Here is a 27,105-nt window from a genome sequence, read left to right as displayed (position 1 = left end):
CTTGAACTGCATTTGGCCTCCGAGGGCCGTAGTGTGTTCACGAAACCACATACATAAGTAACCCTGTTTAAATTTTGCTAACCCAAGGCAGTAGCACGAGTGATGATGGTGATGCACGTCAAGTTTCCGAAGAAATTGCGACATCTCTTTTGGCTTTTAAATACCCAAGATTTTTTTTTGAGAAGAATTAGTTCGAATTATATTTTCAAATTTGTTTTGCAACAGATTTGATAACTGACAAACTTTAAAGATCTTAAAAGACGCCAAAATAGTATGACCGACCATACTGGAACACGATTCATTTCAATGATGATAATTTGGAGCGGTCAATATGATTACCTGTTTCAATAATATTGATGTAATACGTACATACTAAACTCAACATAAAAATAGCACAAATAAAAGAAATAGACTTACATAAAAATTAAAAAATATTGATAAGAAACATACATTATACATGTACAAAACCCAGTTTAAAGTCAATTGTGTACGAATATGATTTTGTATCGAAAACATTCAAAGAAGACCAAATTAATGACAAAAAAATATATCACAAAGAAATTGATTAACAATAACGGCAATAAGATTGGATGATACAGGATAATTTCTTTCAGTGGTTCTTTGTTGATGGTACCCAGTATTCTTCTTCGTCGGTTGAACATGCCACACTCATGATTTATATTTTATCGTATTTATATTTATTTTGCTTTCTGCCTTGTGTCGAGACATACGTATAATACGATCCTTACTTCCCGACAAAAATATAAACTGAATCAAAACAGAAACTTTAATGAATGTCCAATCTTAGTTTATACGGAACAAGTTATTGGCCGTGGTGTGGACCAAGTAAAGGAAGCGGCTGGACTCCGTGCATTTCTGTGCCTGGGATCGTTGTCCCGTGACCAACCATGGAATGGCTCGGGGAAGAAAGTCCGGGATGATTCTGCCCCATATGGGACATCGGGCCTAGCGAACCAAGTCCAGAGGGTCCAGGACCTCCATGCAGTGGCGGAGGCATGCCTGGTGTATCCTTTTGACGTCTTTCAGCAGCTGCCCGGCTCAGAACGTATTGAGCGGCGAACTGATGTTTCGGGTCCATTCGCATATTCTCCATATGGTGAAGAAGGCCTAAATAAAGAAATGATTATGCAGCGTTATAGACAGCGACGGAAAAAATTATCATGGTGAGCTATTCGATTTGTACAATTTAAAATATTTCATTAATTATTGGAAGAGTGCCTGATATATAATCCGAGAGAGAAAAAGAGAAAACTAAGCGCAAGGTATATATATATACATAAAAGAGTGGCATTTTATCATGTTCAGCTCATTTTTTAGGTAGCTATAGTAGAACCCGGTGTTCAAGAAATTCTCTGATTTAACGAATTTTTTTCTGAAATTCTGACGAAAATAGAGGTCAAACCCTTATTTTACGAATTAAAAACCTCGATATAACGAATGTTTTTCGAGCTATCCAAAATCTCTTCGTCTTATTTATCGTCACCCGAAACCAAAATTAGATGATTTATTTGACTTCGAAGGAATTAACCTTCAGATCTTCTTTACAGACAAACAATATAAAGGAGAAATAGGAATCTGTTGTTTTGAGTAAAGGAGACAATAAAGCCATTCAGAATGTACGTGGGAAAGTTTCAGCAAACGGTGCAACCAGGACAGTAATCAGAATTATTGCCGCTTGGGGCAAACATGATTTGGCCACCCCCAACAACTTGAAAGTTCGATAATTTTATAACAGTGTTTTTTGTTCCCACCTAAAACTGCCAACCCCTAAACTTCGCTGCCCGGGGCAGTTGCCTTCCTGCCCTCCTCTAGCTTCGGCCCTGGGTGTAACACCAATATGACATTCTGCCGTTCGCATGTTTAGATTTCGGTAAAAAAAAATGTCACTTCTCAAGTTGGTGCTCTGTCTTGTTAAGTAAAAAATAGCGGGTCACATCTGAAGAGAAAAAGTTTTTCGATTAGCGACAAAATGACAATTTTGACAGAATTTGATAAAAGAATGTTGGACTTCAAACTGCTTCAAGCAATTTTTTTTCTAAATTAAGTTGATGTATTTTTTTTTTCAATTGTTGTCAGAACAAACAGCAACCCCCAAATTAAGTAGGTTTTAGAATGAATGTGCTATTGCCAATGTGCTTATGTTCCTAATCAATTTAACCCCGATTTAACAATTTCCTCAATTTAACGAATAAAATTGTCGATTTCTTCCCATTCGTTCTGGTCGTGAGCGGTCATCAATTAATCAATCAATCCCAAATATATATGCATACGTATAATATTGACAGAATAATTATCTCGCTTCCAGATCTTCAAGCCTATCTCCACCAAGTCTCATCTGAGATGTGTTTTGTACCATCTATACTATACTGTACCCCATAAAGACGATTCAAGATATTTCTTTCGTAAATGGATTATGTACAACACAACCACCCCCATCATTAAGTATTGAAACAAACTGAAATTAAGAGATGGTATAATTTTTTTTCGGCCCCGAAATATACTGAGAAATTGAATTTTCTGGATGTTATACCGAAACTAATATTCGGAAAGAAAAGTGATTAGTCTCCTCCGGAATCGAACCCGCGCGCGCGGGTCCCCTTGCATACCGGGCAAGTGCGCTAACGAAGTTAGAGAATTAACGCACCAGAAACAAAGTTTTAGTAGCGTGAAGCACTGAGAGGAGACGGCAGCGTCCCTTAACTACAGAAATTTTCGCCCCAGTAGGCGTTTTTGTATCGAGGTGTATATATTCAATCATATATATTGCTGTCCCGCACCTAGAGGCATTCAGCGGTGGATATATATATATAACTAATGCGTGCTATAAGGGGTGCTGCAAGGTGTTCTCTGGCGTATTGGTTAGCGCACTTGCCCATTATGCAAGGGGACCCGGGTTCGATTCCGGGAGGAGAAAAATCACTTTTCTTACCAAATATTAGTTTCGGCATAACATCCAGACAATTCAATTTCTCAGTAAACTATCAAATTTTTTTATTTCCATAGGCCAATTAAATCTTATTTTGACCAATTTTACTAAGTTTTATTTATTTTGAATCCCCCTCTTTCCCCCATTACATATTACCCGACTATTTCATATTACTATCCTGATTAAATTTTTCTAAATACTTTTTTTTCTCAGACTCAATGTTCCCAATTGCAATATTCCCTGAGATAATTGAATTTCGAGAAAAATAAGAGAAAGAACAGTATAATTCCCCGAAATTGGGGAATGAATCGTAGTTGTTGTGTTGTAAATCTTAAATATGGCAATTATGTGGCATAATAAAATTGCTTAAAGTTAATAGTGCATGACATCATAAGATGTGTATGCACTTAAAATAAGACAATATAGCTGCACTTACCAGTTTCTTTTTCATGAATTCATGGTAGTTTTTTTATTTGAACTTTTGAAAATATTAACTTGAACTAATGAACTTTTGTGAAATATTAATTTTTATCTTAGTTTTAATACGGATCATGATATATTTATTTTTAAATACCATAAAATTGTCATGCAAAGACAAAGTTCCAAATTTTATAAAAATACAGCGTCCAGGTTCCTATCATCTTTTGCATTTGAATAATAGTAATTAAAAAAAATAAAAATTGTATTCCACAATCTTTGCGCTTCCTATAGGATGATACTAGAATCTGACTTCATATGCCAACAGTATATTTGATCATCTAAATCAGTGATTCCCAACGTGGGCGTTAACGCCCCCTGGGGGGCGATGGAATGTTCCGGGGGCGGTAGAAGCTACGGGTATAACATAGGATCCTATGGGTTAGATTGCGTTGGAGAGGGGTGAAAAATTTCTCAAGAAGAGAGAGATGGGACAAAAAAGGCTGCGGAAACTATGATCTAAATAAAAGTGTTTCACATATAGAGCATAAAAAGAAATAATAAAATGAATGTATAATTCCTCACCTGACTCCTGCGAGAAAACACTCTGGCACACAGTACAGGGCCACATTCGTAACGGTGTGCTCATGCCAGAAGCCTCAGGATGCCCAGCGATATGCTTCCTCAGGGATCCTTCATTGACGTACGTCTTACCACACACTGGACAGGGATGGCTTGTTGTTCTCCTCCGACCTATAAAAAATTGAAGGAAATTAAGCTATCACACTAATTTTAAAGAAAATAACATGATATATTTACAAAAATTTATTAGTGAAATTATTTGCCAGTGCCATGTTTAAAGATTCCATCAACAGCGAGAAAAAAAAACCAAACAAATAATGTGATGAATGACGTAAATTTAATCTGTACCTTGGTTTGAAAATAACATTGTTTTTTTCGTTTCTTGGTCATTTGATTATTTAATTTGATTTATAATATACAAGATGTCCTGTAAACCTAAATTCGGCTTCTATTTCACCGTATGGCTTTAATTTTAAAATATGCTATAAATGTGTTCAGAAATTACTCTGTAGGGCCTACCAGTTTCAAGATTAAAAATACAGTGTGTCCTAAAAAATCCTTTTATACGGTCCCGCTGTCCTCTAACTCTTCCAATTAAAAAGTTTCTTCACCTACCTCTTCTTAGCCCAAAAAAAAAAAAAAAAAAATTCAATGTTTCCAATTGCAATATTCCCTGAGATATTTGAATTTCGAGAAAAATAAGAGAAAGAACAGTTTAATTCCCCGAAATTGGAGAATGAATCGTAGTTGTTCTGTTGTAAATCTTAAATATGGCAATTATGTGGCATAATAAAATTGCTTAAAGTTAATAGTGCATGACATCATAAGATGTGTATGCACTTAAAATAAGACAATATAACTGCACTTACCAGTTTCTTTTTCATGAATTCATGGTAGTTTTTTTTATTTGAACTTTTGAAAATATTAACTTGAACTAATGAACTTTTATCTTAGTTTTAATACGGATCCGAACAGAATTTAATGTTTTATCAGATATAAATTATATTACGGAAGTACTATGTTACTCTATCAATATTTCAGAATTCTTTTCTAGAGAAAAACTAATATTTATTCGTACTTACATTAATTCAATGTATTAATATTAACTAATTAATATTTTATTAAAGAAAATTGCCAATCTTTTTTTTGTATTTTTTTTAAAAATGATAAAGGAGAAAAAAACATAAATAAATAAATGAAAATAAATAAAGAAATAAATAAAAATAAGTAGATAAAAGTAAATAAATAAAAACGAATGAATAAAAGTAAATGAATAAAAATAAATGGATAAAAATAAATGAATAAAAATAAATGAATAAAAATAAATGAATAAAAATAAATGGATAAAAATAAATGAATAAAAATAAATGAATAAAAATAAATGAATAAAAATAAATGAATAAATTTTTTTTGAAAGAACATGCCTTTTGAGTCCCGCCACCAACAGTCAAAAAGATTAAACAGTGAAACGGAGAATAAATTGAAAATACGAAAATATTATGAAAATTTATTCAACAAAAAATCAGAATCCCACGAAGTAGATTCATGAGAAAAACTTTTTATAGAAATTTAGAGAATTATTAACGAATCATTGTTTATCAAACTGTTATGAATAGGATGTCAATAATGCATGATATCCTTTAAATGGGACTCAAAAGGTAGTGCTCTGAAAATAAAAAAAATTATAATAATAAGTCGGGCAAAAAAACAATAAAATACGCAACAGAAACTGTGTGACATTTATATTTTATTAACTAACAAGCTTTTACTTAACTAACACTGAAGAAATAGGAAATATGAAGAGGATATTACACTCCAACGACTCTCTCGAATGACGTATTGCTTAATTGGGATATAATGAATCAGCCAATTCAGATTAATATCTACGCAACAATAAACACGGCAACTATACACGAGTCCACAACGTTGTCGAAATAACACAATTTCACATTTCATTACATGTTTACATACAATAAACCAAAAGCTTCTAAAAAAGTAAAAGTGAGAAAGTAAAAAAAATTGTATCTATAACAGTAAGCGTGTGTACCCTGTAAAATATATTGCGACTTTAAAAAATGAATGTGAAATGTATCACATCGCAACAAAACTACTTGAATTTCAGATCAAAATTTTGAAGAAACTCAGAACTAGCAAAGCATGAATGATTGGTATATGACTTTTTATTGGTGGTATCGATTCCTTATCGGCTACCCATTAACAAAAATTAAACACCCAGTTATTTACGTGTACAAGTTCAAACACGTAAAGAAACAAAAACATTTCTAAAATCAATCGAAATATGTATATGAGTGTGAAAACCATAAAAACAAATAAACACAACTGAAAATGATATCATGCTGAATAATAAAAAAAAGGTACATGATGATGGGTGCTGTCTAGTTTATTACACACGTTTCGAGCAGTTTCAACTCGGAGGAACTCAGCCATCACATAATATATCACTAATTGAAAACTAATGTTATTAAAAAAAAGAGATCATTAGAATACTTATATAGGAACCATCTTCCAGGTGGGTCATATTTATGCATTGTTTATGGTCAACATTAATGGGGAAATATGACATGAATGCTTATATTTTTTTCCATTGACTATACAGAGCGCATGGCTAACTCCTCGAACCGCAAATTAGTGGCGAACAGTTTATCTTGAAGGCATACTTATAATTAGAAAAAGTATTCAAATAACATGTAGAAGTCAGATACGCCATTTATATTGCACGGGTCGTATATTAATTGAAATAAAAAAAAAACTAGGTTTTTATAGGAACACTCTGCTTTTAAAAACTCAATTAGAAAGTTATTATCCTGTTTCTCCTGAGCCCAACAAAAGAAATTGCACGTTTCTAAGTGCAATACTCGATGAGATATTTTTGAATTCAAAAAACGGATAAATATTGAGACAAACAGGACAACTGCGGGAAAACACGTTTTACCCCCTTTTATCCTGTTTTTCCCCATTGCGGTGCATTCTGGTAGCTATATGCACACTGTGTAATATTTTTAAATCTATTATTAACGTATTCTACATGGTACTAACCACCAAATACAGTGCGAATTGGATCGGGAATATGCATTTTTGCTTGTAACACACATTTACACTATGTCCCAAAAGTTTATAGAATCTTCTTTTTTCGGTATAAATTTCTAGCACATGGGGTGTAATGAAATGCAATTTTTTCACCAAGAAGGAAAAACATTTTTTCAATAATATAAAGAGTATTTTTTACAAAATAATAAAAATTGTATTTTTAATCGTTAATTTGTTAAAATTACGTGTCCCAAAAGTTTATGAATTATTAAATGTATTATAATTTCTTAAAAACACGTATTAATTCGGAACTTATAATTTTTCCATTATTTTTAACGACATCAAACAAGTAATTCTCCATTGAAAGAAGTAAATTTGTAGGAGTTGTGGGTTCAAATTATACCGTTCAGTTTCTATGGCATGTTTCAAGGCATTCGTAGAGCTGAACTGTTGCCCATTGGAGTAGACTTACTAAGTATATTGCTGAGACAGGGCCGCAACTAGGTGCTTGGTCATCCGGGGCAAGTGCGCATTTTGACGCCCCCTTGTGATGTTGGAAAGGTTTTAGTATGAAATTTGCGCCCCCTCGGGTAAAGCGCCCGTTGCACGAGACCCACCTGCTCCCCCCAGTTGCGGCCCTGATGAGAGATCAGTACTCATCGGTGAAATAGGCTATCGCAACGGTGAACATGTATGGGAGCATTGTCCTGCTACAAAAAAAAGTTCTGCCCACCCCCTTAAAATTAAGCCAAAAAGAATGAAATGATTTCCTAGCGCCTCTATGTATTTTAGTGCGTCCAGTTTTTTTCTACGATTTCTATATATGCTTGTCCATTGAATGTGGAGTTCGCCCATACCATCACACAACCTATACCCTGATGTCTGCGGAAGTATCAGCATAGCTTTTCCCTCAGATGTGACAAAACCTTATATGTGCATCGGGACATCAAAATTACATTTCTTTTCGTCATTTACATCCATTTCGCTCCATAAGTTACGTAGTTTTGAGTTCACTCCAACATCTCGAAATGTGGTGTGTTCCGTGTTTGAATGCAGGGCTTTTGAGAGGGCTAGTTGACGGACAATTTTCCATATGAACCATAAAACTAGTATTCTTAATTCTTTTTAAAGCCTTAACTGGTGATATATTCAAACCAGAGGCCCGAGAAATTCCACAAAAAAACATCATGTAGGTAAATACCATTCTTTTTATCAACCTATCATCGTGTGAGGTCTTATATCGACGTCTTTTAGAACGTGATTTTGAATGGTAAAGTGTCTTTCTGGCGAAAACGTGATAAATTATGCTTTTGCAACGATTTCAATCCTTCAAAAAATATTGAATAGGCTTACTTTACAATTTAATCCTAAAATTTTGTTAATCTCGTCCACATACGTCGCTTTTGCCGTCTAGCAAACAAAAGATTCTCTCGCACCATATTCCACTTTACTGCATTTATGGGTTTCAAGCCTTGCGTCACGATTACGAGTTTCAAATTTGCATGTATTCAATAGTTTTCATAAACTTTTGGAACACGTAATTTTAACAAATTAATGATTATAAATATAATTTTTATTACTTTATCAAAAATGCTGTTTATAATTATTGAAAAAATTGCATTTCCTTATACTGCTTGCTACAAAAGTTATACCGAAAAAACAAGATTCCATAATCTTTTGGGACATAGTGTAAGTTATATATATTACAGAATGTTAGGGTCGCGTGTCTTCTATTGAACTTAGATTATAGTGGAAATTTGCTATAATTAACAATTTTTTTTACTGCATTCATTTCATGATCAACTCCGCTTTCACGAAATCATGCACTATAGAAAGATATAGGAAGAACAATAAAAAATAAGACACTCTTATGTGATGACTGTGTTCATCTTTAGTAAAATAAAATAAAAATCAAATTTTTTAAAACAAAAATACTGTATTTCGAAGGAAATATTACAACGAACATTTTTAATTTCACAAACGAAATATGTAATAACATGCAACGCACATGAAATCCAAAAACAAACATGGAGGAAAATGTAACTATGGATACAGAAAACGATTGTTAATGCAGAAAAAAAGCTAGCAATTTATCAAATAAAAATATTACGAAATCAAAGATTTACCAGAAAGAAACGTAACTTATAACAGAAAATGGAAACAAGCAATATTATTTATACATGCTCATACAAATTGATAATTGTTTAATATGCAATATTACAAATAAAATAAATCTTTTATTTGAAATTTCATAAACCAAAGAAGTATGAATTTTTTAAAGCGTAATAATTTCCAGAACAAATAAAAACTTTTAAAAAAACACAACACAAGAAAAGGAAGCAGATAAAGATGCAAAACAATCTGCTAAAAACACTGAACTAAACAAATATAGCAAAAATGAATAAAAAATAGTAATAATAAAAGCACTAACTGTACATCAAAAAATATTGTTCTAGGAAAAAAAAACATTGAACTGCACACATAAATGCGAACCGGACATTTTTGTTTTCGTACAGTGAAGAAACGGCAACAATTTTTGTAAAAAACATAAGTTACAGTTGAAACATTTTTTTTTCTTTTGCTAGAATGCACTGACCTTCTGAGTCCCATTTATTCAGGAAGGTGTTGCGTGTATCTTGCCAGTAAATAGGTTTCTTTTGTGATTATAGCGTCACATATTTGAATATCCATCTCGACATTATTCGAACGACAGTTTTTGAAAACGTTTTTTTTTTCCTTTTGTGAAATTATAGGGATTGTGAACACGTAGACAAAAAGAAAAGTAGTGTTGAGGAATTCATTTGCTAACACTTTCATTTTTTTATATGTAAACTTACGTATTTTTCTATAATGCATATTCAGTTCGTTACTGAGTGTTTACCCTAAGATTTACCCCAAGAAACATTTCTAGAGATCTACTCGCACAACCTACGAAATTGCTTTTGGGTTAGTTTGAGAGATGACAATATCATAAGCTCTTTAAAGTAACTACCATGTTCATTTGATGTTCACGAATCATGTATCACAGTTTTTTGTGGCGTATTTTTCGTTTTCGTAGTAACGTTAGACTCTACTCCCATACATTTCGTAGATGCAACTACGAGAATATAACCTTGAAAAATTGAGTACACCCAATTAAAAAATGTATTTATTATTGCCAACTCTTCGATAGTTCATAAATAACTATATAATTTGCTATATTGATTAGAGGTGCCATAATAAAAACAAGTGTCTCATTGTTTAGTGCGTTGTTCAATGCTCAGTGTGCTATATCATTGGATGACTCCATTACTATTTAAAGATTTAAAAAAGAAGGGGGTTGTGACCGAGCGACGATGTAATGGTGGTTTTGAGAGCCATGATTCAAATGATGTGAGGCTAGTCCTGGGTGAGCTGCTCCGACCATAGAAGGCACGACGAAAGGGCCCATGCTCATTCCCATACTGGACATAAGGCCGGCAGCTGTGGAAGCGAATACAGCCCCGTAGTTAGGTGCCGATGTACTAATGGTGGAATTGCTGGTGGACGTGTTTGGTTGTGGTGGGGAAGAAGGAGAAGATGGTTGGTTATGTGATGTTGACGGAGGGTTTTGGTTCTGCGCGGTGGAAGAAGTGGATAGGCTCAGTGCGACAGCGGCAATGTTCGAAGCGGATGTGTTGTTGATCGCGTCAGTATTACGGATACGGGTTCGGCCCCGTTTTTTCTTACTTGGCGTGCCGGATGCGTTCGGATCCTTGTGGGCAGTTCGCATGTGGTCCATGAGGGCCTCCGCGTTCAAGCAGATTTTGTGGCACACAGGGCACGATTGAGAATTCGCTCCTCCAATTAGCGCAGCATGTTGCTAGAGGAATAGAAAACAATATTTTGAGAATTTTCAAATAGCAACAAATGATAATATGCATACTCGAATGAAGAAAAAATAACACAATAATCCAAGGACTATATCGTTCAATTTTATGGTGTTATTCAATTTCTCGAAATTTACATGAACATTTAAAAGAATATTCGCAGATTTGTGTTGAATACAGAGAGAATCAGTTTAGTCAATTATGCACATTACGTTTCGTCAAAATTATTTCCTTCTTTCCAATAATAACAGATATCTTCAATGTTACTCGAAAAAGAATTTCTATCACGTGCTAACAAGATGGAAATTTTCTGCCTATAAAAACGGATATTCGTACAGTTTAAAAATAATTCTAAGATCTTGAATTTATAAAATTTAAATTGCAGAAATCCATTTCACACACCAATTTCAGAAAGTCAAATTTCGGTAATATATCAATCAGAGATAGTTCGCATAAGCACAATAATTTTTTATTCCGATTCTGATAAAAAAAGACAGCTTTAAAGATCTAAAGAAACAATTATGTTGGGGGGGGGGGGGGTTGGTGCACGATCTTGGCATCCCAATGCTTTTCTTTGGGAAACATCTTCCTCTAAGGAACATTTAAGAACTTTCTATTCACTTTAGGCACTCAATTTTTTTTCTCAGATACTATGGATATTATATAAAATTTAACACGAGCATTTAGGATTTTAATCATTGGTTATTTTTTTTCTCAAATTTTAACTACAAGGACATGCAACTTTTTTAAAAATCACCGAAATATGCTCATATTTTGTGCCATAAATTTTTTTAAAACAATTTTAATAAAAAATCGTCGTGTTAAAGTATGTAACACTACAGTGTTGAGAGACATACAAAAATCCAAGACATTTGAGTGATGTTCGGAAAAATTTTCCTTATCTAACAAATAACTTAGTTTTGAGAAAAGAGCATTTTAACGGAAAACATTAGCAGTTTATATTAAAATATTTAAAAAATATTTCTGGTACAGGTGGAACAAGAACTTGACACGGTTAGACGCAAAACATTCCATAGTAAATATTAGTAAATAATCCGACTTTTTCAGTTTCAAAATTGAAAAAGTCGAAAATGTGTTTTTTGGAAAATTTGCGTGCACCAACCACCTTAAGCCCTAATGAAACAAGAATATGAAATGCTAGGCTAGTCACTTTTGATCGGTGAGTCCTTAGACTGCTCTCTGAAGCGAACCCTTTGCCACAGATATTACAGTGGAAAGGACGATTTTTTGCACGCTCCATCTGGCTGTCATGGTTCCTCAAATGTTGCTGCAAGTTGGATAGCTGGATGAACGCTCGGCCACATTCCGGCAGGTGACATTTATACGGTCTTTCACCTTGAAAAAAAAAAGAAGAGAAAATTAATATCGTCGTTTATTAGACTAAGGAAAACAGAAACTAAGCAAAAGCGATTTAAAGACGTTGCTCCGAGAGAAAATTCGATACACAGAAGAAACAATAAAATACAAACACGCGTTAATTCATTAATAGTTTGAGTCTCGAAGCGTCAAGTTTGCAAACTATAAAAGTTTCAAATAGCTTTGAGCGTATTTGAGAACAATCATCTTGTTAAAGGGTCCCTGTAGGTAAACAATGAGATTTCGGTAAACAGAAAATTTCTATGAACACGAAGATGACGAAGATATAGTAGGAGACAATAAGAGAGTTTAAAATATTATAAGATTGAAAATTTCTAACGAAATTATTATTTTTTTCTGTCTTTCCTTTTTGGACTCGTGCAGCAGATGCAACGATCCGTGAGTAAATATAGGGCTGCTCTTGGTAAACACTACCAACGTTTTCCATCGCTCCTGCTACTTCTCAAGCAGTTTAGTTATTTCAAGAAGGGAAAGGGTATTTAATTTTGTTTCGGCATTTACTGCCGTGATGCCCATTAAGCCTAAACAAAACCCTTTAAGTATCGCCAGAAAACGCTTCACATCGGTTCATCGTGATAATTGGCGCGGGTGTGAAAATCTACCGTATGGGAAAGAAGGGCTATTAACTTCATAAAGGAAGAGCAAACACGAATGAATTGCGGACTCGCAAACCGTTACCGAGGCAACAATATATATAGAAAAGAGACATTTCACCAGTGATACCCAAACATGCACGGTATTACCCCTTCGACATCTTTTTCGAGGGAAATACACGAATTCAAACAGCTGCACATTTCTTCCCACTCCAGAGGATGTCATCATCGTCGTCGTCCGTTCTTGTACCTACAACCAACCTCTCTTGAACTCGAAACAGAAAAGAGGGATTTTCAAAGTATCTGTGTATGAGGTGGAGAGTTTCCGATAAAACTATTTAGTGAATAATGAAGATTTGCCACTCGCTCCAGAATTTCACCACCCACCTGCATGCACTAACAAACCATGCTCAGTGTAAGATCGCATGCATTGCCTCTTCCTCTCCCTACCTATAATTATGAACCTGAGAGGATTAGCTGTAATTAACAGGGGAATTAAACTGAAGATACAAACAACACCAGTTCGGATGTATCTTGTTGGGGTATTTTCATTCCTCTCTCTCTCTCTCTCTCACTCACTAAGATCTTCGTTGTGTAGTCATGGAGAAGTTGTCTTCTGTTTCCCTTCCACTCTACGCTATCTACAGTTTCTTTCATGTGCTTTTGGAGCGTCTTCTTCAGAAGCGCAAAGGCTCAACTCCCTTCACCACATTCTCCACGGCACACGCTCTACAATTTAAGATCTCTCTACGCCCAGCATCAGCCTCTCGGTATCCTATGAAATAAATCGCTTTATCTGCGTCTCTATCCTTTCTTACTTACCATCTCTTCACCCCTTAATCCTTACGCTGCGTCTTCTTCTTCTCTCCCTACTCCCACTTCAATCTTCTTTTGCTCACTCTTTTAGGTAGAATTTTCAGTTTTAATTAAAACAGAAAAATTGCAAAACTTGAAGGTAATCTATGAAAACATAATAGATGTTGTCCTAAGGGACGGGGCTTCCTTTTCTGCTTACACAACTGATACTATCTAACTTCCACCTGTGCGAGCATCGTCACCAACAAACACAAAACGAAAGGGTGGAAGATTTGAAAAAAAAAAAAGGAAAAATAAAAGCACCGTAAAAAAAAAAAAGCGGTGACACTTTTGCGGAAGAATAGGTAAGAATGGTCGGCGGTATAGATGAGAAAGCGAAGTGAACGTCATCTAAACTGAGTATCGAAGCATAAAGGAATAAGGATAGCAAAAAAAAAAGGAGAGACGGGAATACATCGATAAGGTTGTTTCTATGCTTGCTTTCCTTTGGAAGAAATTACAGTGTGACGGAAGTTGCTGTATTTTCGGTTGACTCGTTGGCAGGAAAATATCACAGTATCCGGGACATTCACTTTTTTTTTTAATCTTAAATAGCTTATGATAAACTTATCGGCGATAGTAAAAATTATAAAAAAAAAATCGTGCTGTGTGATTTCAAAGGAAGCCAGAAAAAAAAAAAAAACCACGTGAGCATCTGATTGATAAGAAATGCCACTCTCCATTGATTTTCAGGTTTGCTGCATAAGCCTATAGTTTTTGTTTCAAAGATCAGCTTCTATTTTCGAACCATTAACGGCTGGACGCAGATGTATTTCACTTAGACGTTATACGACAGATGGCAGCAGCAACACCTTAAAAAATCTTTCTCTTTAAAATAGTTTCTTAATAGGCATCCTGAAAAAGTTTGAATCTACAGTTTAACGTAGACACAAAGAGCTGTTGGAGAAAAACGACGATGAGAGGATGTTAGTACATGCAGTGTGATTCCATAATTACCCTCGCCTCATTTTATTGCCGAACTGTTGATCATACAGGCATACTTCCAAATAGAAAACAGTACGTATCCAAATGACGTGTAGAAGAGATACGTCATTCATATTGCAAAGGGTTGGATAGTTATTATAGCATAAAAATGAACTTATACGGACGCCCTGTCTTTGAACAACCAATTAGAAAGTTGTTGCACTGTCTCTATTGGTTGCTGTTGCTCTGACGCCAACGAAAAAATTTCACGTTTCTAAGTGCAATATTCGTTGAGACATTTGAATTCAAAAATTGGAGAAAAGTTGGGGAAAAACAGCATAAAAACTAATGTACAACGCTTCTGTACCCTCTTTTATGCTGTTCTTTCCCAACTTTTCTGTGAGTTTGAAATCGAATATCTCAGCGGATATTGCACTTAGAAATGTGGAACTATTTGTTACAGATTTTCAGGAGAGACAGGGCAACAACTCTCTAGTTAGGATTTTGGAAATAGGGTATCCGCGTAAAACGTTAATTTTTATATGTTAATAACTATACAACCTTTTGCAACATGAATGACATATATGAGTTTTACAGGTTATTCGGATACTTTTATAATTGGATGTATGCCTCTAGGATCTACAGTTCGACAGTAAAATGCAGCAAAGGGGAATCACCCCCGTATACACACATATAAAAACATGTTTGATTTCAGTCGACACCATCAGGGACGATAGGGGGCATTTCCACCCATGACTTCCCCCTCGTATCACCTTCTATGATCAATAGATTCCAACAATCTCTAATATTGTATTTAATTTCTTTTGCGGATGCGGCGTGTCTAACCTGCTGCGTTTTCTGGGGAACATGTTTCAGATATTCTCAAAATATATACAAACCAGTGACGTCAGAGCCGGGAGGGGGGCTGTTAGTGTTTGATCATCCGTAGTATTTATGTAAACAAGTTTGAGCAACCCGAAAATTTATTTACAATTCAGAATTCCCTGCATAAAGCCCAGGCTGATCTCCCACAGGTCTAAAACACATCCAATAGCTATGGAACAACAATAGGAGAGAGAGGAGAGCACTTCTAGAGAGAGAGAGAGCAATAGATGAGGAGAGCACTTCGAAACCAAATTTACCGTTCTTGATAAAAAAAAAAAGGAATGAGCAGTAACTGTATTAAACAATTATTAAAATTTAAATTTTTATTAGTTAAATATTGCTTGTTGAGCCAACAAGTCATGGGTTGGGCATCACCAATTTTACCCTTGTAGCTAGTTCAGCCCCAAAGATTGATTTTTATTTATTTATTTGCGTTAAAAGTTTTCAAGCCAAACATAACTTTGAATATTTCTTTTGATTTTTTGTGTTTTTTCCATAATTTTGAAAATTTGATCTTTTTTATTTTAATTTCCAGAGAACATAAATTATAAATTCAAATGAGTCATAAAAAGGATATTTTTGCATCATTTTCATCATTAAATGCAATTTTTTGGTAGATATTGTCGCCTATAAGATTTACCTCATACAGAAATGATTAGCAAAGCAGATGCAAACTTAAAATATTTGCAAAATTGAATCATTTTTTATGCTCTTTCCCGTGTTTCCAGTAAATATCTACGATTGTTTTTAATTAATCATAAATATTCAAAAAATATATATATTTTTGTCTAAAAAACCGTAGTAAGGGGGCGGAGTTGAAGCGTCAAATGATGAAATTCCATTATACAAGGAAACAATTCCTTCAACTAACGGGCAAATTCAAAGTACTCAACTAGTGTTTTTTATATTAGTGGATACCCGTGTGTGTGAAGTATCTTTTAACAATAAAAAAATAAAAACAAACATAAAAACTTTTGACGCACTTATATGGTATAAGAAAACAAACGCTACGATAATACCCTAGAGACACTTTCCAGTTCAATCAGCGTCTCTTAGTACAGAAATAAAATATCTCACACGTATCAAAAAGAACAATTATTAATATCAAAATACCATTTATTGTAACATCTAAAAAAAAGACGAAATCGGTCCCATATGGGGCCAAACAATGTTTTTTCACCAAATAAAAATTTACTGAATGATAATGTTTTATTTATCTATTTATTTTTTTATGCATCCCCCAGGAATACGAAAAATTAGCGGAAGATAGATATATTTCTTGAGGAAAAATAAAGGCTATAAGGGGATAAAAAAAAAAAAATTGCAACATGATCTGTGATGTCAGTCTGTGATTTCGATCAATTACTATAGATTTCATGTTTGTACCAGTGTTTTTATTTTCAATTTGGACCTGTCAGGTGTTGAAAAGGGGCAAAAAAAAAAAAAAAAAAGACTTCTAGCCTATCCTTCTGAAGCTGGAAAGAAAAGGTTGGCAACTTTATTTCTCATTTTCTGCAGAAAAGTCTTCTTTCGAAGATCCTCTAGTCCTTTTTTTTCTACTCTCGAATAGAGAATACCAGTTTTTTTTTCCATCTCTTTGCCTCTCAATCCCTCAAACTGTTTTATACTGGTACTTATCTTTTTATCACTCTTTATCCGTAGCCTTCTTTTTTTTTTTCCGGCTCAGAGCTCGCTATTTCATCGCTTTTCATCCGCATCTTCTCGAAGGCGTTTCATTCCTCGACTGAAGCATTTTTTTTTTTTATTCTCGTTCCTCCCTGCTGCCATCTCTGCGCGAAAAGGCTATCTCCCTAACTAATCCCTGGCTGAGACCCTGGGTTCTTTTTTTCGGGGCCAGGCAGGCACCTGGCCCTTGCTGAATCCCAAGCTCTGACGCGGCCAGCTGGAGCCCTCTGATGAGCTAGCGTTCCAGTGAGCCGCGTCAAGTGCTCTGGCTCGCTCACCACGCATCACTCGACGCATCAATCAACGCTCCCGCGCGTCACATTGACACGGAATCTCCGCGGATACATATCACACTTCCGCAGGTGGGCTCTTCCGGTTTGCCGATATCCTGCCTATTTTTTCTCGCATTAATCATGGTCATGCATATGTTGTGTAAGAGTAAGAGAGAGAGAGAGAGAGAGACACTCTCATATCCCTCTCTCGCACTGTCTCTTCTCTCTTTCATCATATGTGGACTTGGCTCGAGATTACGAAAAAGTGTCGTCGCTCCACTGACAACCCCCTTTTTTGGGTGCTAATACGAGTAAAAAGGGCAGAAAGGAAGAGCTTACCTATAGCAGTATTGATGCATTCTGCATCCCATACATGTGCAAACGCACTGTGTGTTTCATCCTTCCAACCTCCGATGTCTTTACTGAAATCGAAAAATATCGGAAAAAATCACAGCATCAAGTTGTCTCCTTATGCTCCCAATTTTGAGAAAAAAAAGGATACTCATACCCTTTTTAACAACTGTTGAGCATGCAAACAACTATATAGAGTGAATTTTTATCCAGAAAACGGAATGGTAAGTATACGAAAACAAGGGTAACACTTTTATAAACTTGGTGTCAAGAAATAGGATAATGCACTTCGGACTGACAGGTCTGGTTTTGGATTTCAGAGAGAGAGAAACGAAAGTATAGATGTTTGAAATCACCCCAAAACTTTAGATTCTGGAATAATTAATTCTCTTTTAATTGATTTGATTTCTGGATTAATTAATGGAAGGGCAATAAAAATAATCCAAAAGTTCTAGGTTCCGGATAATACGAGACACTGGAATTTTCGGAAATTCCTTCTAAAAACCCCACTCTTTCTACCAAGAACCAATTTTGCTTCATTTTTATTAGGAATGTGCCAGTAGTTTTAGTTTGAAGAGAACTTCTCCCTATATCTCCATCCATGACTAAAGGGGATCGTGATACTTATGCTGGGGTCTTCGGTGACACTTCAGGCCAGAATTTTTCGCAGGTTCCTCTATAGTAAATTTATAGTGTAAAAATAAATATATTTTCATATCGGGAACTCTTGTTATAAGGAAGACATTGATGTAGACTAAAGATCTAATACGAATCTAATCTAATGAATTAAGCCCGTGAATCAAGAATTAAAAAGGTAAGACTAAATACGAATACGTAGATCCAAAGAAAACAAGTTTGAACAATTTCATCAGATAAAGAGGATAAGTTCCACCCAGCTCGGTGGCACAGGGATAGAGCTTGTATTTTTTTGTTTTTATTACACGATATATTTACTATAAAATAAATATAGAGAGGTTATTTCCCCCCTGAAAGTTGTTTTCTATCGTTTTTTCGAATAATCCGAGTTTTCAGTAATTCGAGGTAGTCTCGGTCGCGTTCACTTCGGATTATCGGGAGTCTACTGTAGAATGATTCAATTCGGACTGACATGTCTGGTTTCGAATTCCAGAGAGAGAAGTGGAAGTATAGGTACCTGAAATCACCTTAAAACTTTAGGTTCTGGGTAAATTAACACTAATGAAAGGGCAACAAAAATAATTAGAGTATTATTCCCGAATGAAGTAATCACTGTGTGAAATAGATATATGATTATTAAGCCCCTGAGACACTTTTTCCAATAAAAATATAAAATTTCCACAAACCCAATGCAAAAGATTTACATTACTTTGTACGACAGTATTCTGAACCACACACGTCATCATATACATCACCAGAAAATACAAAAGTGCTTGTATTATATTTTCACAGTAACAGTATTCTTTTTCCAAAGAAAATTACGTTATGCGAACATGTTTACAAAAATATTCATCATAAAACTTCTTCCACAAACTGATTCTTTCGTTAATTTCTTCTTAAGTAACCCATTATCCTGACCATGAATAATAATAATTAAGCAGAAGACATCAATTAGAAATAATTTTGTCTCTCATTAATTTATTCGAGCACTTTGTTATAGTCGTATCAGTGAAATTGGCCGAAATAGATCTTCAACTATTTATAGACTTATTCATTAAATTATTCTATTTATCAACACTGCAGAGCTCATAACGGTGAACACCCCACTCCCCTTTCGTAAAGAGAATTCAATATTTTTAATCAGAAAATCAATCCATTTATTTTAAATTACTGTGAAACATCGATATAACAATATTATGTGTACCAAGAAAAAATATCGTTGTATTGGAATATTCGTTATATCGAGAGAACATTATCATCACTTGTTATCAAATTTATGCTTCTGTTGGCATCTTTTATAAAACGGCGTTGTTAGTACGCCCAAAACATGCGCTTTTGTCTATTTATTCGGCGCAAACAATTTTAATTGATTAGTTGATAAACGAAATTCAGTTTGTCAATGTGTGTGTTTTGCTTCTGTAAAGAGGTTTATTGCAATACACTTTAGTCTATCACGCAAAAAATAGCAATACCAAAAAAAAAAAAAAAAAAAAATTCATCAGCACTTTCGGTTACCAGGTGTGTGGTACCGAACGCCAATATCATTAGACGTCGTCAGATGGACTAAAATATGTGGCGAGTTTAAAAATATATTGTAAGATATTTCGAACGATATATATATGTAAAAAAGTATCGTTGGAGCGGTTTCATAATCTCCTCAACAAATATCATTATGGGGGGGGGGGGGCTTATCGTAGTAAAAAATATCGTTGTATATACATCGAGAGGGGTTTAGTATTAGACTATAACAGAGCTGGACAAATGGAAAAAAATCTAGGCACCAGGAAAAAATTTTTGCCTAAGAAAAAGATGCAAAATAATGCTTTTTTTAACTTTTCAGGCATACTGACCCTCTTTCATATCTTGGCAAATATGCTACTATAAAGTCCAAACATTTTGTGCTGCTTTCCGCCTGCAATTTATTAACGATGCAAAGAAAATTTTATTCGCCATTGCCAATTTTTAAGTCGTCATAATGACCTGGTGATTGATGTTTGTCCAGCCCTAACTATAGGCAATTTCAAACAAGATTCGAAAAAATATCGTTGTAGAGGGATCTATCTCGTTGTAGAGGGATCTATCGTTATGTGGAGTATCGTTGTAGCGAGGCTTCACTGCACTAAAATGCAATTAACAATAATATGAAGCAAACTTCATCTTTTCTCACCAATTCTACCGTAATAGATAAGCATAAAAGTATAAAATTCACACGGGGAAAAATCTTAATTCTACCCATTCTTAGATGATGACAATTCTATTTTTTTATGGGTAGCATATTTTTTTCTCTCAACGCGTTTTTAATTAGATTTATTTAATTTTTCACTATCTTTAGGGTATTACGGAACTAAATGTTTATTCACTCGTGTTGTTTTTAATTTATATTTTTTTTATGGGAAGCATTTTCATTTTTTTAAAAGTTCTCTTGAGCTACCTGTTGTGGTCTTTGAGTTTGTTTAGTATGTTTATTTTATTCCTACAAACTTTAGATGATGTGTATCCTGGGTGTTTGTCCATTAAATTGCACCGAATGCATCCATCCGTTCTGAAGGAATTTTTAAAGTGGGAGAAAAGGGGGAAAAGGTCCCCGATCTCTCTCTCTCTCTATCTATCCTTTCTTTCCTGACTTAGAAGTCAAATTTCTTTCAGAAATGCGATTTTTTTTGTCGTCACTCACTATTTCATTGCCCTGCGAACTCTGGCCGTTCGCCTATTTGATGCCCCGTACTGATATCCTCAGCTTTTCTCTTCAATTCTCCGTCAAAATGCTTTCTCTCTGTATATATACTCTCGATCTACCTTAGCCAACGTGATCTCAGCACATACACTCACACTCTTTCACCTGCCACGATACTTCTTCTCTTAGACAAGGCTCTCTGCTCCGACGGCGGCAGGCACAACTGATCGTTATGCAGTCAAAGCTCCATTTGTCAAGTCCCTAGACTCGCAACACCATTCCCTTTTCCCGTTCTCTATGTCTTTTACGGACGTTTCATCCGAACTGTTTGCACAGCGTGTGATCTAGTATCCAAAGGGATTTCGACGCAAACGGAAGAAAAAATGTTCACATGTATATATAGTCGGAAATAAAATAAAAGTATCATAAAAGAAAATACACACAAAAAAAAGTGACGACAGCATGCAAGAAATAGGGTGATCGAAATAAGAGATATACAGGGGATATACCATATTCTCGTGGCATCACTAATTCAAAGAATATTTTTATCCTTGAAAAAGTTTATATTTACATAAAAACAGTATATATATTATCTACTATATTACTATATTTTCTCTGTTTCTCCTTGCAGAGGGAGAACTCTGAGACAATTTACTGACCTCGTACGCTATTTACAAACGAATCCGCAGATAATCAAGGATCAGACCAGAAACGCAGACCACATGAACCCACACGACGAATACTCAGAAGATCTACAAGAGTCAGGATTCGCTTGTGACCCGGCGTACTGGCTATTCCTACGCGCTTATTACGAGTGCGCACCCCTCATGCAGCGTGCCTCTCACCCATTTGTATATGTTACTGCCAAAGTCCGAAGTGCGACCAATTCGCGACGGGGCCGGCCATTTCGTGAATTGGCCAAAACTCATGACCAAAGCCCAAATTGCAGAAATGATTCAGAGTTTGGCCGGCCATTTCACGAAGTGGCCGGAGATCCCTGGCCAGAGCTCGATGTGCTGATGGAAGACGACCTGGTAATAGCCAAATCCATTTTTTTAATGGCCAACGTGTGATACATTTATATACATAGCAGCTATATTGGATTAGCTCTATGTGACGAGAGAAAAAAAGTGAAATTTGAGAGAAAAACAATAAAAATAATTGTATAAACATGTAGTTTTTTCTGGAAAATTTGGCAGAAAAAATGATTATCCATCGTCAATGCGGTTTGATGGGTTACCATAACGTGGACATAATTATCACGAAAAAATATGCAAACTTGACGATGATACCGAATCATGTCTTTTGCCCTCAGGCTTTGGTCAGGGATCATGAAACACTTCGCGAACTGGCTGGCCAATGTCCAAAATTGTCATGAACTGGCTGGCCGGGTCAGTATTCAACGAAATCAGCCAATTCGCAAAGTGGCCGGCCCCGTCACGAATCAACCAATTTCGAGCTTAGGAATTAATATATATATATATTTATTTATTATCGAATTTTATTTCTGTGTTTACTTGGTGTCATCGCATCATGCATTGATATGTTCTACTTCTACTTGTATATAGTCACTGTACCTGTGCGTTGTTTTAATTTATTTTCTTAATTATTTATTATTACTATTCCCATTTAATAAAGTCCACCACGGTCCAGCCCATTGAGGAAATAGATACAATTTCCCGACGGCGATAGAGCATAGACCGTGTTCGATTTCAATGAAATAAATAACTGTTTCTATTAAAAAATTGTCAGCACAAATTTTTTAAATATGAAAATTCAACTCTCTCTTCTTTTTTTAAACTTCATTTCCTTTAATAAACACGTATATCCCAGATGCTTATTTATTATATTGAACTCTGGTGGCACGGTGGTAAGATTTTCCACTATGAAGGTTACTATCAAGGTCCACGGGCTCGAATCCGGGCAAGAACATCAGAAAAAGAATTCATTACCTACCGAGTCTGGGGCGACCACTGATAGATGATACCTTCATATCCCACCCAACTTCACTGGCTGGAAATGGCCATATGGCGATATATAACCGGAGTTGGTGTGTGGTAAGATAGCGGCTTATTTATCAGAAATTATTGTACGTTATATAACTTTGAATCATTCATTACATCACCCGTGCCATTTTATCGAACGATCATGAATTTACGTGATTATATTGGAAACTATCCAATCTATTTGCATGATATAAGTGTTAGAGGTAAAATCATGTAAAAATGAAACAAAATGTCATGATGAGCTGCAGAGATTTTTCCTGAAGATGGTTTGGAAAATACGAAAAATATTGCAAAAAATACCTTTTAATGTTGTTAAAAGAAAAAATAGTAATTCAATGTTTCTTTTAATAAGACACATGCGAAAAAAATGCTAGTCTTTGTTAGGATCTACATTTTGAACACATTAAAAACAAAGTTTTGCTTTACTAAATTTTAACAAATTACAAAAACAAATTTACGAGAACTACTTAAAAAAAAGATTGATTTATCGAATTTTAATCGTAAATGAACTTCAAAAATTACCTTCTTAAATTCGAAACCGAAATTAAAGCATGCATACAATAATTGAACTTTTTAAATAAGTCGAAAGCCCAAACACAATAAAAAAAATTATTCTAATTATGACTCGAATTAAAAAAGAATGAACTTCGCTATATGAACTGTTTATGTAAAAAAACCGTAAATGTGCAAAAAAAAAAGAAAAAAAAAAGCCAACATGGGAATGAAATACCCAGCCTAAATTACAATTAATTACCAAAACAGCATGAATTACCGCGTATGCATAAAATAAGGAATTAAAGTTGTAGAACTTCTCAAAGCAGTGGAGTCTTAAAGGTGAGCCAAGAAAAGCTGATGTAAAACAGGGTGCCTAAGTTATTGAAGACATAGCTTTTGTTGTGCAATTTTTCACAAATTCTGTATATTCTGAGCATCGTTATCCGAAAATATAATTTTGAAAAAAAATTTCACTCCTAAACCAAAATTTTTTACAGGGGTATTTTTTAAAAAGGAGGAGTATTTTTTTCATCAGTAAGAAATAATACCATTAAAAAAATTAACAATAATTTGAAGGAAAAATCTCATTCCTCAATGAAATTTGGAGTAAAATTGCATCACAAGATGAATATTGGCAAACACTGATACTCACAGAGTGCATGGATACCTATTTAAATTATTCCCCATAAATACATAAAATCTGGGCTCAAGAGGATACAAAAAATATTTGGGCACAGAGCCTCAGTGAACTGATTTGGACAGCCCTGGTTGCAATCTATAATTTGCAAGAAAAATTAAAGTTTTCAAACTGTTTTTTCATTGAAACATTTTGTGACAACATTGTTACAAAAAAAAGTGATGTTGGTTTTGCCTGAGATATAGTGTTAGTGCAACGAAGCGAACGTCTAGGTAGTACAGTCGCGAAATCCACAAACTTTTCAATTCAAATGTTTTAGCAGGACCCCCAATAACATATCTTTCATTTTTTTTTTCTGTTCTGACGTATTCCTACGATGATGAATCTTTTTACAGTATACATCGATTTACTTCAACGTTCAAGACGATAAGTTCGATTAAGACAAGACGTCGATCTTTTCCCAAATACAACGAACAAACACATGACTCATGCATAAATAAACATATTCGGAAAGTAGCTGTTCAACAGTTGTCAATTCAAAACACCCAGAATACCATTTTTCATCCCATATACATTCCCTAAGTTTCTCCTAAATGCCCTACAAGTTTTTATTTTTTTATTTTGAACCTTCGCCAACTTCGTTGGAAAAAATATACCACGCCCTATAAGCTATATACGTTTCTCAGAAATAAAACTATATAATTTCCTCCTTTTGTCACAGCTTTAGAAATAAGTAGAAAAAGCACAACCAAGAAAAATAACGAGGAAAAAGAAAAAAAAAAACACGAAAAAAGTGCTTTTACAATCGCAACTAAAGATTCGATGGCGAAAGAAAAGCATAAGAAAAAGTTATTTTTCTTCTTTTTTATTATATATATATATATATATATATAAGTTTTCGTTTCAAGTTGAGCGGCCACCAGTAAGATTCCTTTTCACAGCTTTGCTCGTTCAGTAGTTCAAAACCAACCACTTCACGTTACCCACGATGCAAAGGTGCCCCCCTCTTTTTTATATTCTCTTTGTTTCCTTTATTCTGGAATTTTTTTTAAATATTTTTTTCTCATACATATACACACATGTACATACACAGAACAGCCAAAACAAGTGACGAGGGCTTTTCTGTGAAAAAGTGGTAAAAAAGAAATAACAGAGAGTGAGAGAACCCCCCCTTCCTCTCTTTACTCCTATTCTTATGACGTAATACCCTTAAGAAAACGTCTAGCTTCTTGGCAAGTTTCGCTGAATAAAACTCGCCAAATTTAGTTACGAAACAACTTCTTTTTCATCTCTTTCTCTCTTGGGATAATGATAATGAATGAGGATAGGGAATGAAAATAAGGAGTCTTGATGAAAAAATAATTTAATAATATTTTAATATAATTTAATGTATTTTTTAAATTTTTGAACAAAATGAGACGTAAAAAAATTCTATAACATCTGTAACGATGTACATTCGATTCGATATTTACACTTTTTGCTTTTAAATGTTTGCAATTATGATTGTTATTATCAATGATTACAATTAATTATTAGTAGGGTAACCCCCATAGCCTAATGCCATAGTCTTTGGCATTTTGGTAAAAATGCAAATTTTTAATAGTTTTTGAGAGAACCGTGTTTGATATTTTTTAATCTTTAATTTGTTGTTTTAACGCAAATTGTGCGAAGACAAAATGATTTTTTTTTAATATGATGATAATTATTAGCATTATCTAAAAGGATGTAAATACATTTGAGACTTGTTTTTTATTATCTCGATTTTCAATAACAATTTTAATTTTTTCCTAAATAGCTGTTGAAGACCTATTGGAATTTGAAATATAACTAAAATATGTTAAACGTATATTTAACCCGGCGATTTTAAATATACGTTGAGACATTTGCGTGGCATTCGGTAATTATTGTTTTTCACCAATACATTGAAAATGTGTTAATTTATCGTTTCTGAAGAAAAAACACTAAAGTTTTTTTTTTTTATGCGTAATCCTACTAAAAATTTAATGATTAACTCCTAGCAATGATTTTCTTTTATGCAATTCACATTATTTTTAGATAAATTATTGAGAAGCGAGTAAAATAAATAAAATTTATGAGTATTTATGAATTATGTAGTATTGCTGTTACGGAGATATTTGTGTTAAAATTTGTTTTAATATGATGTCAGTTTCAACTCTAATGATTACTTCTTCAAACAATTATTTATCGAATATATATTGATTATTGAAAATATAAAATAAATCCAGAATATAACATTTGATTTGAATACAACAAAAGATTTGTAATACATTGTATATAATTAATTGAATGATTTATATTTTCCTTAACCCTTTATCTACCGACATTAAATTAAAGAACCACGCTAGATTATTTGTTATGTACTAACTAATACTTTAAAAACGGTATTTGTTTTTGTCTTCTATTAAAACAAAAATGGCCTACCAAATAATTTGCACGATGCATATTTTTTAATATCATTACATGGTATATTTATATTTTTTACTATAATATCATTATATATTTATATTTTTCATTTATATTCAATACCATTTTCTTCTTATTTTACTTTTCGTAACATGGTAGATAAAGGGTTAAGACAGTAGTGCGCCAAGACATTCACGTGGTAGGTATTTACGATGAAACACAGAATTACGATCGTTTACAAACCAATGCACTCAAAATGGAAAATTTATTGATCATTAAATTTATTCAAATCATTTTATATTTTTCGCTAAATTATAAATGAATCTTTTAACTATGCTAAATTTTACCAGGACACCATTAGATGTGATAAAAAAAAAAAAAAATCTCAATATTTTCTTTATTTTCATCGATTTTGAAAAAAAATTAA

At 34.1% G+C, this 27,105-nt stretch overlaps 1 protein-coding gene across 3 annotated transcripts in view; it reads right to left on the bottom strand.

Moving 5' to 3' along the window:
- Positions 1-725: 725 nt before the first annotated feature.
- The window catches only part of LOC149080080 (uncharacterized), a 440,318-nt gene continuing 413,938 nt past the window's right edge, over positions 726-27,105 (bottom strand). For 2 of the 3 annotated variants that reach the window (XM_089239054.1, XM_089239052.1), the window contains 2 exons: positions 12,014-12,198; positions 9,575-10,835 (listed from right to left, as the gene is read on the bottom strand). In XM_089239054.1, the coding sequence (XP_089095180.1) occupies positions 10,290-10,835; positions 12,014-12,198 (731 nt within the window). In that variant the 3' untranslated portion in view covers positions 9,575-10,289. Of the gene's footprint in view, positions 1,129-3,949; positions 4,118-9,574; positions 10,836-12,013; positions 12,199-27,105 lie in introns of those variants that run through there. The other variant, XM_089239051.1, reaches the window with a different exon arrangement.

The sequence above is a fragment of the Pholcus phalangioides genome, unplaced genomic scaffold (genome assembly GCF_987345545.1).
Source record: "Pholcus phalangioides strain wild (caught in Gottingen) unplaced genomic scaffold, Ppha-v1.0 ptg000011l_1, whole genome shotgun sequence".
Lineage (NCBI taxonomy): Eukaryota > Metazoa > Arthropoda > Arachnida > Araneae > Pholcidae > Pholcus > Pholcus phalangioides.
This window is presented reverse-complemented; position numbering and strand designations above follow the sequence as displayed.